Source organism: Lissotriton vulgaris, chromosome 1_1 (assembly GCF_964263255.1).
Source record: "Lissotriton vulgaris chromosome 1_1, aLisVul1.2, whole genome shotgun sequence".
Lineage (NCBI taxonomy): Eukaryota > Metazoa > Chordata > Amphibia > Caudata > Salamandridae > Lissotriton > Lissotriton vulgaris.
In genome coordinates this window covers 1,037,938,874-1,037,952,402 of record NC_141685.1, presented here as the reverse complement: position 1 = coordinate 1,037,952,402, position 13,529 = coordinate 1,037,938,874, and the positions used below count along the sequence as shown (strand labels likewise).

The window sequence follows — 13,529 nt, the reverse complement described above, 5'->3', positions numbered from 1 at the left end:
CCGTCTGCAAGGAAATCGTTTTCTTTATAAATTGGATTACAGTCTGGAGACAAAGATCAACATTTTAAAGAGTCCTGAACCTCAAAGGTGTGTATGGTATGCGATCAACCACATTGTGAAACAAACTCTGCCATTTCAAGATGGCTGCTAAGCAGATGTGTCCCGTGGCAGAATTTGCAACGAAAACCTCGCCTGTTGCAAGGTGGCCGCCACAATGATGCAACTTCTATTGGGATTGCCATGAAGCAGGCTACTTTGAACGGAGCCTCGCCTATTGCAAGATGGACTCCACCCTGATGCAACTCTTGTACGGGTTGTAGCCCAACACTCCTGTTGGCTTACAGACCTGTGTCCTGTTCTAAGATGGCGGCGGTATACGGCGACCTGTCAGTGCAGTTTGTGCGCATGCCACTGTCCTTTTCTGAGTAAGCATGGCGGAAAGCCGGGTACCGGAGCTGCTATTGCACCGACTCCAGGCCCATGATGGGGGACTGGATAGTCTAGGACTGGCAGCTGAGCTGGGTTTGGATCACCAGCAGGTGGTGGGGGCTGTGAAGAGTCTGCAGGCTTTGGGAGAGGTGAGTGGAAGGGGTGGCGGAGGGAGGTGTCTTGGGGGAGAAGGTAGGGTGCAGTGCAATAGAGAAAGGGAGGAGTCTGGGGGAGAGAAGTGAAGTGTTTGGGAAGGAATGTTGGGAGAGAAAAACGAAACGGGTTCAAGTGCAAAGTAGGAGCCAAAGGCGAGACAAGGACTTGCCTGGATTGGAGACGACAATAATAGTTTAAGGAGATGGAGAGGCTAGTAGCTGAGGCGTGGAGTCGTGATGTTCGCGCAGGAGCAAGGTTTACCAAATTGTTGGCGAGGCACATGTCATTTCAGTAGTTCCATTGGCAGGCAGAATAATGAGCATACTCTGCAAGATGCCCTTACTCACATCCAAGATGGTCCATGGAAAAACTTCCTGGGAAAAAAAGAACGTATTCTAATTGAAGAACAAAAAATAAGCAACTTCTTTATTCAGGGTTGTGGAATTTATTAAAATATCTACTTGTCCATGGGGCAAGTTGCTTCATAAATCTACTTGTCCTGTACCAAAATCCACTTGTCCCTTTGGTGCCATGTGGTTTGGCTACGGATTGTGGCAGCAATCTCATTGTATGGGAGTTCTTGTATAGCCTCTCTGATTGTGCAAGCGCTCACGCCGTGGTGGTTTTTGAATGCTAGCAATCCCTTTGTGTTGCAGCGTTTCTGCGGATCTGCATGCTGGGACTGGGTGTAGTGGTGTGCGGTGGTTCCAGGGTTGGATTTCCGTTTGGGTCTGTGCAGATCTACTGACTTGCATGTTTTAGGGGTTTTCAATAACTCTTCTCTAATCTTTTCCCATGCTGAGAAGTGTTGGAGATTTGCTCGTGACAGTGGCGGACATAGACATTCTTCCAGAGTTGGGAGAAGATTGGTTGATGGGAGGGTGACCTTGCAAACACTTGGGTTTTCGCATGAGCAAATCTGCACATGCATATTTGCTCATGATAAACTGCAGTTCATGGATATTTTCCGGAAGTGTGTTTCTTGCCCTACTTCTGTACATTCTCGTGAATTCACGAAAGCCTTATAGCTGCACTTAATGCAAGTACATATACCAGGGGTGCACTTTTGAGACTTTCTTTAGTAATAGGGCCCCTAGTTTGGTCTGGCGTTGACCACAACCTTTTGTGTTTGTTAAAATTCTCTCACCCTCTCTCTGTATCGGCTGGCTTCGCTGTGGGTGGTGTTGTTGAGCTCTTTCACGTGGAGTATGTTGGCACACAGAGTGGTTTTGTTCAGTGGCAGTAAATGATGTGGCAGTGTGCTTTTTTCAGACCAATTTTTTTTGCTTTTACCAATGTTTGTTATGATGGTGAGGACCCGGCAGCTCTCACATCAAGAAGGCTTTACACAAACCATGCCAAAACAAGTCACGTATTGACAAAACTAGAGGGCTGACCACTCATTTTAGACCTACTGGCTTTGCCATTGCTTGTTTATTTTTGTTTCTCATGATTCTATTGAAGCTAGTTACACTGATTTTCCAATATGAGCGTTTTTGCGAAATACTAGCATGCATCAACACATTTTACTAAATGATGCTGCAAAGAAACGGTACCTGAAATTTCACAGTAGTTTAGCAAAATGTTTTTTTCCTACTTTCATTTTTTTAGGAACATTTTATATTGAAAGCAAAGAGTCATTAATCTTGCTCTCAAGCTTCTGCAATTATTTGCATCTAATCAGAGAGCATTCTGGGAGCATTATGCATAGCCTCATATTGCTAAACTTTGAAACCGTGAGTACACATTTTTATACTGTAACCACTGTCAGTAGTGCAGTCAGAACTTACACTTACTTAGAGCGCTCACCCTAATAATAAAGGATTTCAATAAATGAACCATAAATACAAGTTTGAACAGCATTAACAGAGGCACACAAATAAGAACGTAAGTTCTGGCAGTGCCCTTCCCTGGCCCTTAATGTGCTACTGCAAACTGGCAGCCAAAGGGTTTGTGCTGCAAGGGGTTGGGCCTACTTGTCCCAAGGAAAAAATATACATTAAAACTTGTTGCTATTGACCCCCAAACAATATGTCCTGAGTGTCGGGCTATAGGAATTCCACATCCCTGTTTATTCGGTTTTAGCACCAACCAACCAGTGCTGGATACCCATCTCGCTATCTCTTGAGTCCCGAAAATAAGCCCTAAAAATAGATGGGGGTAAAATATCTAGGCTATGTACATCAGCATCAGTACAACACAAGAAGGCTGTCGCAATCTTATCACACCCTACTTAAAGTCATAGGTGATCTTTAAAGTTAGCAATGTGTAATAATCCTGTATGTAAATTTCCTATTGTATATAGTGCATATTTTCATATATAAACCACATTAAAAGGACGGAGAGATTTATGGTCATTTTTGTTGTTATTTATGCCCAGAAGTGGACTATTGATTGTTTAAGCATTATAATAAACTCGATATTATCCGATTTGGAAATGCAAAGAATTCTTAACTACTGTAAATGACATGCATATTTACGACTTATTGAGGCATTGACTTTATGAAAGATAAAATAACATTTTAAATAAGGAGCTGGGTGTGTTTAAAAAGAACAGTTTTTCAACAAAGTAAATGTTCTGCTTTGAATCTTATGCTTGGGTTCTAAAGGCATGCGAAATGAGAGGTGGCTTTAAATTATAACTATATATCTCCGACACCTCACATCAGTCCCCTGTAAAAATGCTGATCACTCTTGCACATCTTGTATTTCTGAAAGCAGGTGCCCAGATATACACAAGCCTCGCACACATTCATCCAATAAACAATTTGAAAACCCCCTGGCATAACCCTTAGGCACTTATTATAAATTATTGGTGTGGCCTTATCAACGATAGGTGTAGTGTGACTAGGAGGGATGTGAGTGAGAAGGAAAATATGAAGAATTCGAGGTCTGTATTGGAGCAGGGCTTGGATCAAAGGGAAGGGTTTGGGGGAGTGAATGATTTTTACTTTGTCCGTAAGTCTGGTGTGAGGTATAGCATTTTGGGTGAAGAGAGGCTCTGGTAAAGTATCCGTTCTTATTGAGTCAAGGATCTTGGTGGCGGTAGATGTCTGGATGAACGATTAATATAGAAAGACTAGGAAGTGTCTGAACTGAGTGTAGTCTTTATGGAAAAGTTCCTGTAGCAGTATCTGTGGAGAGGGGATGATGCCTGTAGCAAGGATGGTACAGGAAATAATCCAGACGAAGGAGTAATCCAAAATATATGTTTATTCCAATACAGCAGACCCTCGACAGCTCGCCTTGGCAGCAGGGCAGTCAACGAGTAAGATCTCTTAACAATCTAGAACCTCTACAAACAGTGACCTAATACATTCTAAGAAGAACGCAACTTTATTATATACACACCTAACAAAGTACAGTGCTACACATCACATACATACCCACATACTACACCCCCCTTTTCTATAATAAACAAAAAAACCTAGAAATATAGCATTTCAAATATGACTGCTACACACAGCATATGTAAAATCAGTAATACACATAATCTCTTGAATGAATAGGAGCAGTCCTAATTCTACAGCTACTCCTTTGTTTATGATCACCTCCACCGCTAGCGATGTCGGCACCAAATTCTCTTAACATACCAGGAATTAGAAACTCTGCTGCCATCATCTGTCATTAACAGAACTAGAGGAACAAAGCAATTTCGTACTGGTCTCCAAACCATGCAGAGTATGAGTCAAATCTCCTATATCAAACCAACCATTACCTTCTAAACCTTTCGTACTGCTACCATTCTGACTTCCTACTCTCTTACAAATTATCCTTGCCTTTTCATCTCGCAACTTAACTAAAGCATTTCTTTTCCACCATCCTCTATCTTGTAATAAAACCGCTATCCTGGAAACTTTAACAACTTTAACAGGTTCAGAAAATTTAGATTGCCCTTTGCTCACCGTAATAGGTTTTTTAATAAGCACCCAGTCACCAGGGGCTAAAACTTTTTCCTTTACATGCATTCTTTTGTCATAATTCCTTTTATAATAGGCTTGTTTTTCTTTCACATGCTCCTTTACCTTCTTTACATGCAGATAGTGAGATTGTCTTACTCTATCCACTAACCAAGAAGGACTCAACAGTGAAATACGTTTTCTGCCTCTCAAAAGCACACAAGGAGAAACATTGGTGGCAGTTTGGGGTGTTGTATTATAACTCCACACTTAATGATGCAAATACTTTGTAACATCCAATAGCTGTACACCTTCTTTCAACAAACTGTTTGCCCTCTTCACAAGTCCATTAGATGTAGGACTATACAAAGGTACAAGGATATGTTTAATATTGTTTTTCCCATGAAATGTTTCCATCTCTTCAGAAACAAAACGTGTCCTGTTATGTGTAACTACGTTTGGCAAACCTTCAATCAAAAATAAACGTTCCAAAAATTAAATTACAGAACAAGTGTCAGCATTTTTAAACAATGCAAAGTACAGCCATTTAGAAAAGTAATCCATGGCCACATAAGAAACTTTTTGTCACATCCAAGAATATTAAAAGGACCAGAAAAGTTCAAACCTAACTTCTCCCATGCACCTTTAGGACAATCTACAGGACACAGGGGTGTTGTAGAGGTTTTCCAATGGTTATCCGAACACAAACACTCAGTACAGTTATCCACAAAACATTTTACCTGTCCATCAATGCCAGGCCACTAATACGTCTGTTTAATTTCCCTGACTGTAGCTGAAATCCTTAAATGCCCTTCATGAGCCAACTAAATAATCTTACCTCTTAACCCTTCAGGTGGTACGAATCTGTCCTGTCTCACTAACATATTGTTGACTAATGATAGTTCAGAAGCTACTTGTGAAAACTACCTATCTTCTACTGACGTACTCCTGTCACAAGCCCAACCCTCAATTAAAAATGTCTTTACCCTGTTCAAACAGTTATCCTTACAGCAACTCTCAAACCATTCTTCTTCAGAAAATGGTATCTCTTCCATAACATCATCCACAGTTACCTCAGATTCGAAATCATCATTTTTAACTGAATCATCATTGTCACCAATTTCCTGTGGTAAACGTTATCGACAGTCTGCCCTACAGTTTTTACCCCCTGGCAAATACTTAATGTCGAAATTAAATTCTTGCAACCTTGCTAGTAATCTGATCAGTCTTGAGGATGCTTTATTAGAGCAACTATCGTCTAACATTTAAATAAGTGGTTTGTGGTCGGTGAACAACTGAAATCTGGTTCCCCAACTATTCATCTTAAATTTTTCTACAGCTCATGAACAGCTCCCGTTCTATTGTGCTATAATTCCTGTCAGCTCCAAAAACCACAGTATATACTTGTCCGTTTACCATTTGACTTAATGCCGCACCTAACCCTTTGGAACTGGCATCAATGGTTACAATACTTCTTTCCCCATGGGTAAAGGGTCTGATAGCAGGTGCCTCCAATATTAAACTTTTAACAGAGTCTAAAGTATTCGGTGTTTCTTCCTACCAAAATATTTAACATTATTCTTCAATAAATTCATTAGTGACTGCACAATAACCGCACAACCTTGCACAAACCTTGCGCAATACTAGCTAAGACCAAGAAATGCCCTCAAAGCATCTTTATCAGTAGGCATAGGTGCAACATTAATGGCTTTAAGTAAGGATAATTTGGGGTTTATACCCTCACTTGAGATATTATTTCACAGATAATCCACTTTCACTGTAATGAATCTACACTTGTTCTTATTTACAGACATTCCATGCATCCCTAATTCGCTTAAAACTTTTTCCAACATAATATAAAGCTGGTCTAAAGTTTCAGTATGGATAAGTATGTTGTCTTGAAAGGCTTGGATACCCTTGTCTCCAGCACACATCTGATCCATAAGCCTTTGGAATACGCTTGCAGCAGATGCCAACCCATATGGCATCGTTTTTGTGCATATACACACCAAAATGAGTAACAAATGTTGTCAATGGTTGTGACTGGATAGATAATGGAATTTGGTGGTACGCAGAACATAAGTCAATGGTGGTAAAATACTTGCTTCCCCCCTGTTTAGCTAACATCTGCTGAATTCTAGGAAGGGGATAACAATCCACAACTATATTGCGATTGAGAACTCTCAAGTCCGCACATAAATGTACATCTCCTGAACGTTTGCGTGCGACAGCAGCAGTGGAAACCCACTCAGAAGATTCAACAGGTGTTATAATATTTTGCAAACACATTTAGTCTAAAAGTTTTTTAAGATCATTCCTTGCTGAATAGGGACTGGTCTAACTTTCTGTACAACAGGAATAACATTATTTTTCAGCTTGATAATGTGTTGAAATCCTTTAACTGATCCAACCTTATTGCAGAAAAAAACTAGCAAATTTAAGGGAACAAGTCATGCAAAACCAGATCATTTTCAGAACTTTGTTCTACTGTCAGAACAGGCAAATCCCCCAACACCACAGGTTCTGTATGACCAGGTCTTAGAATAATACCTAAATTAGCTTGATCTTGCCAGCCCAAAATATCATGCCCATTGAGTGCCACATAAACCTTTGGGTATATATCTCATTCTTTAAATATGATTGATTCCGAAAAATATTCAATCATAATAATATCGTATCCCCCAAATGCTTTGGGGTTGACATCTGTGAGTTTTAGCGACATCTTGGACCAATATTTCTTGAAGGTATCCTCAGCCAGAATTGTGATAGGTGATCCGGAGTCAGCCATGACACTTATGCCAATATATCCAATCCGTACATCACAAATTGGTCCCTTACACCTCTTACAATCATTACTTAATGCATTAACTTCAACAGTTAACAAGGCATTGTTCATGTCATCACATATTGATTCATCTTCTATACTGAGATGACTTACTGTACTTTTCTCTTTTGTGGATCTACAAACAGTATAAAAGTGCCCAATTTATTTTTACAACTGTTGCACCTTTTCCCTTGTGCAGGACAATTGGTATTGTTACCCATATGGTATTTGGATCCACATCTGTAACATGGTCCTGTTCATTGTTCCCAGTAGCCTGCGCGGATGGGCGCGCGCACACAAGTCTCTCCTCGAGCGCGCAGTGTGGCATTTGACGCACGCACATCAGCAGGTTAGTCCAGAAGCAGGTGCCTCCTGCACTTGCTGCATTTCTTTAGTTGAAAGGGCACGGCTGCTGGGCAGATTGTAAGCCTTTGTGAAAGTATTCATGTTAATCGCAGCGCCCATCATGCGCTGCAATTAACTTGAGTACTTTAACAAAGGCACACAATCTGTCGGCAGCCGCGCCCTTTCCACTAAAGAAAAGCACAGAAGTCTACAATCCCGACTTGTGCTGCATTTGGCTTTCTGTAAAATATTCTGACAAGAAAACGTTTTAAGACCAGTGAAAGAAAAACTGGCTGGCAGGCTACCCCAAAACAGATTTTAACTGCCCACAAACACTGCCCTGTGTTTTTAGGTTAAACGCCCTCTGGAGTGGAAAAGAGACTCACGGGCTTGTTTGGTGGGAGCCTTCATGGTTTGGCAACAGCTTCTACGCTGATGTGTCAACAGGGGCAGTTTTCGGGCCCTACGTGAGGTGCATATCTTGAGCCACCGAGGTTGGATTTGAGGCAGTTATCACAGGAAGCTTTGCGGCGCCGAGCCACAAATGTGTTAATGTCATTTTTTTCCTTTGTATAGTGGTAAGTGTGCCTGGGAGCTGCTTCAAAGCACCTCTCGGTGTGGACGGACGCAAACCTATACCGTAGCCCCCTCAGCCATTTCCTCCTTCACTAGCTCTGAGGCAGAACCACCCTTCACTGCCTATTATGTAACTACAAAGAGACTCGTTAAAGTTATTTCAATGTCATTATGTTAGAAGTGAAGCATTTGCAATGTTATATACAACGAAGGCGTAGTTGGTGCTTATTTATAATAAACAAACAAGAACCATTGACAAAGCCAACCGTACTGGCTTTTTGTAGGTGTAATGTTACTTCTTGTATTAGAGGGATGGGAATTTTTTCTAGTTTTAAGGTAGCGCAGAGGTTTAATATGCCTGCTGCAAAGAACGTGTACCATGCAGATCACAAAGGGCACAGAATGAAGATTAGTTAGCGGGTTACTACTTATGTCAGAGAGGTAATTTTGTTACTTGCTGTTTATAAGTTAAATTCCTAATATAGAACAGGTAACTATTAATTTCCATCAAAGAACTTCATGCATACTTGCAAGGTATAGATTAGAGCGTTATGATTCTTTTTCCCCAGTCATTTATTATCCTAATGTTGCAAATAGGTTTCATTTGTGCACAAAGTGCTTCTTATTAAAGAGAAATCCTAACCATGGTGTTACATTTTAAATTCTGAATTTGTGCTTCTCCAGACAAAGCACTCTTAAACTATACTATCTATCAGTATGAATGACATGTCACTCCTATATCTTGCAGTCCTCTGTCATATGTAACATTTCTTGCCGATGTGAGAGGAGGCAGGCTTCGGAGCTCCGGCCGGCATACCCCCGGTAAATGATTATCCTGAGCTACGGGCACATATATTTTGTGCCTACTGAATGACGGACTGTCCTGGAAGTGGGTTGCTCTCATTACTGCAGCTAAGCGGGCTGCGTGGCAGAGAAAAAAACGGCTGACTATGAACTGATAGTGAGCGGCCCAGAGCAATATAAGATGGCGGCTGACGAAGGGAGGAGCGGCTAGCCCTCAACGTTCTGACTGGACCCTGAGCCTCCGAGGCCAGGAGTATCTTCCACATTACTCAGATGAGTGGGCCGGAAGCGGAGACGCTGCACTTTGAAAGATGTTGGCGGAAGTCCTGGTAGACCCCTCACACCCGTCACAGCGAGGCGAAGACTGGGACTGCACTCGTGGCTGGGTAACGGAGAGGCCTATTTCAGAGGCGGCACCCAGTTGAGACCGGAGACTCCTGGCTGTGCGCCGTAGTGCAGATACATTCGACGGCAGCTGTTGTTTTATCTCCCTGCAGCCCTGTAAGAAGGGAATTGTGTGTGGAGGCAGAGATTCGCCATTGGGAGGTCTTGCAGGGGAGCTGGCATGCGGGATGGCCCAGCTCCCAGACACCCACCCCCCCTCGCCAAGCTCCGGTTAGCTGAAAACTGGCTGCATAATGAAGGGCCTAATGTAACACGCCTGGGTGGGAGGGACGGGCGGGGGGTAACAGTTGGGGATAGTTTGAATAGATACACAGGAACTGTGAAGTTACAGCTAAGCAAATGAGTAATTATTGAGTTGTTAAGTCAGCTGTGGATGCCCTGGTAGTAAACCGATGGAGCCAATCTATTAGATGCCATTGATAAATGTTTTACCACTGTGGGGCGTTTCTTTGCAATATCATAATAGGAATTAGACAAATGAATCTAAAGTTGTATTGATAATTGTGATAGTGATTGTTAGAAAACTCAAAAAAATCTGTTTGCTAAAAAAAAAAAATGATTGTCTCTGTCTAATATGTGTGCAACTTAAAGTAAACCCTACACTGGTATGAGAGACATTCTAAAACAAATTAAATACATCTCAGAGAGAGTGGAAACAGTGACCTTGAGGAGAACTGTCAAAGTGTAATAGTGAGGGAATCGCTGGCAGGGGTGGTCATTGGGGTGCGCCAACACATTTCGTCACACAGGACGCCGCCAGCACTAAGGACAGCCCTGTGCGGGGCATATTGTGTGCCTCTGAGAAAGTATTCATGGTAATTGCAGCACATGACTGGCACTGCGATTAACATGAATACTCACACAATCTACACTGATATGTGTTGCTGCAACCACACGCACGGTCGAATTACTGGCGCACGTAGCCTTGGCTGCAGCGCACACAGACCTTACAGTGCCGCACTTAGAAGGAAAAAATTAGAGGGAACATTGGTCCTGTTAACATTTTTCCCCCCAATTTTTTTTTTAGTTTTGGTCTTAAGTGAAACAGCATTCATGTCTGAATCATTAGAATTATTTGAAGAAGCTAGTTGCATAACATTAGTATTCTTTAAAGATTTGCTAGCACAATCTTATGTTAAAATTTTGGAAGAAACTACAGAGCGTTCAGTGCTTTGCTCAATAACCATCACCTCCTCTGAAGACTGATTTTTACAAGTTAAAATGCGCTCTTGAATCTTCTTGTTAAAACAATTAAAGACTAATTGGTCTCGTAACGAAGTATCCAAGTTAGTACCAAACTCACACTTTGATGCCAAGACTCTTAAAACTGCGAAATAATCTTTAATTGACTCTTCCTGCATCTGATTACGCTTAAAGAAAACATGTCTTTCAACTATAACAGATGGTTTATCAACATAATGTTTACCCATTCGTGCTAATGATTCAAAAACACATTCCAATTCTCATCACCAGCTGGTGCTGCAACAACAGGAAGATTATCAAAAACTTGTTGTCCTGCACTTCCTAGATGGTTAAATAATAAAGCTCTTTTCCTAGACGCTGAATATTTAGTTGCATTAATAGCTTCCAGATAATTATCAAAAACTCTATACCACTTATGCCATGAAGGGAGCGGTTTACCAGGGTTTTGTAGAAATAGTGGAGGTTGCATCACATTAGTAGGAGAAGACATATTTAAATATACAATCAGGAAGACAATCAGACTATTTCCACAAGCAAGAATACAAATATTAATAAGTCTTGTACATAAAACAAAACAATATTCAAAAACAATATTGAAAAAGTACCGTAAAATAAGTTTTGACAAAAATTACATTGTGTGCCTGTCACGGAAACAGGTGTCAAGCAGGAGATAAAACATGTGCCTGTCACAGACGCAATCGTAGAGACAAGCATACACGAAGAGGGGTGTCGCAAATAAACACTTCAAGATCAGCAGTTGCTCTGAAAATATGCACATTGAAGGATAGGCTGAGGTGTATCCAAAATTGTGCCTATCACAGAGAAACGCCTTAAAGAAAGACGTGTAGACAATTGGTGTAAGAATAGGCTGATAGGCACACGTTTGGAACCAACTAAGCCGATCACAGAGATGCGTCTTATAAGAATGACGTAGAGGCAGCCCAACATTCCAAGAAGGCCACAAATTGTGTGGACGACGTGGTGTCGACAGCCATGTAATTTCGACGGGCGATGGAAGTACTGCAGGAAAGAAGATGTCAGTCAAGAAGACGTCACAAACTCCTGGCATCCATGGATACGGCTACAGAACTGTAGAATTCAGCATGTACGCAGGAATTCAATTAAGGATTGATAGCCAACGGACAACCCGGTAAGACCCAAGTTCATAAAATTAGTCAATAATAAAAATGTTTGCATCCATTAAAACGGTCTTAGGGAGGGAACGTAAAGAGAATTGACCAATCATTACGTGTCCAGGCGTCTCGCAAAGGCAGAGTACTCCTCTGCAACTTCAAAACGGTGGAAAAAGTGATGTATGTGGTCGGTGAGTCCACAAGAGGTGAAATCTTTGCCAAAAGATGTAGCTAGGATGGTACAGGAAATAATCCAGACGAAGAAGTAATCCACAATGTTTATTCCAATACGCTAGACCCACAACAGCTCTCCTTGGCAGCAGGGCAGTCAACGAATAAGATCTCTTAACAATCTAGAACCTCTATAAACAGTGACCTAATACATTCTAAGAAGAACTCCACTTTATTAAATACACATAACAAAGTGCAGTGCTACACATCACATACATACCCACATATTACAATGCCTAAAGTGAAATCTCTGCAGCAGAGGTGAGTCAGGGTGGAGTAAGAGAGGACTAAGTCAAGTCAAAAATATTTTTATTTGTTTTGGTACTCATTTGAGGACCACAACTTTTTTAAAAAATGCACACAGTTTTTTATACAATTCAATACATTTTCAATGAAACTTTTAAAAATTTATAGATTTTATAGCAAACAAATTCGTTTGGCGGCCTTTTGCATATTAATAGCAATTCTTTAGCAGTGACAATCCTACATGTCCGATAGATGGGATCAAGACATGTTAGCCGTGCATTTACAACTTTGGCATTTGGGCATATAAATAAGAGATGCTCAAGATCCTGATTACCCCCCTGGCAGAGAGAACATAACGGAGAACTGTCTGGTCTCCAAGTAGAGGTAAAGTTAACACGGGTAGTATACCCAAACGCAACATCATAATTGACCGCCTTGCACCGTGTGTAAGAGAATAGTCTAAGTAAGGCTGTTCGTGCTTATATTCCAGAGACTTAGCATAAGATTTATACACAGATAAATTAGTACAGTGTAAGTGGTCAAGCTCATAACTCAATTTGGGAGTAAAGTTTTTTAGAAAAAGTTTGAGTTGTGCAGGTGTCCAGGATAACAAAATTTCTGAGCTGATTTTTGCCAGTTGAAATGCCGCTGTCATATTTCTGGAAAAGATAAAATGAGGGGTATCTTTATCAAATGTCTCAATCTTTAACAGGCATCGCAAAGTAACTTCTTTAGAGTGAAGAAGGTTATAGGTCCACCTGATGATATTTGCTACGGCTGTAGCGTATGCACTGGTAATTGAAAATTCGAGTCTTAATGCCTGCACTGGTGTAGATGTGGAGACTTTCAGTATTTTCTTTAGTGTTTTACCCTCTTTTAAATCCATGTAGGACCATTGATTTAAGGGAATATATTCAGAGGCATACGACAGAACCGGTGGAATCTTTGCTCTGTAGACTTTTATAAGTGCAGAAAAGTGCCTGTTTCCAGTAGCCGAGTACAGTCGCGACATGGCCCCAGCGTGTAAGTCACATTTCCTTTTTAGATGGTTAATTTGTTTGATGTTGCTCATATTGTGTGAAAAAATCCTGCCTAGGTAGGTATATTCCTCTACCTGCTCTAACCTCTCTCCACCCAGCTTCCAGCAGTACTTAACGCCTTTTTTCTTTCTTGAGAATGCGACCACTTTAGTTTTATTTGTATTGGGGGTTAAATAATTTTCCTTAGAGTAGTTATATAGAATGTCTAAAAGGCGTTGAAGTCCAAAGGGCGTTAAAT

The 13,529-nt window shown here is 41.1% G+C and overlaps 1 protein-coding gene across 1 annotated transcript in view; it reads left to right on the top strand.

Moving 5' to 3' along the window:
* Positions 1-251: 251 nt before the first annotated feature.
* Positions 252-13,529, top strand: part of FARSA (phenylalanyl-tRNA synthetase subunit alpha) — a 97,239-nt gene continuing 83,961 nt past the window's right edge. The window contains exon 1 of the mRNA XM_086962212.1: positions 252-578. Within this exon, the coding sequence (XP_086818338.1) occupies positions 432-578 (147 nt within the window). The 5' untranslated portion in view covers positions 252-431. The remainder of the gene's footprint in view (positions 579-13,529) is intronic.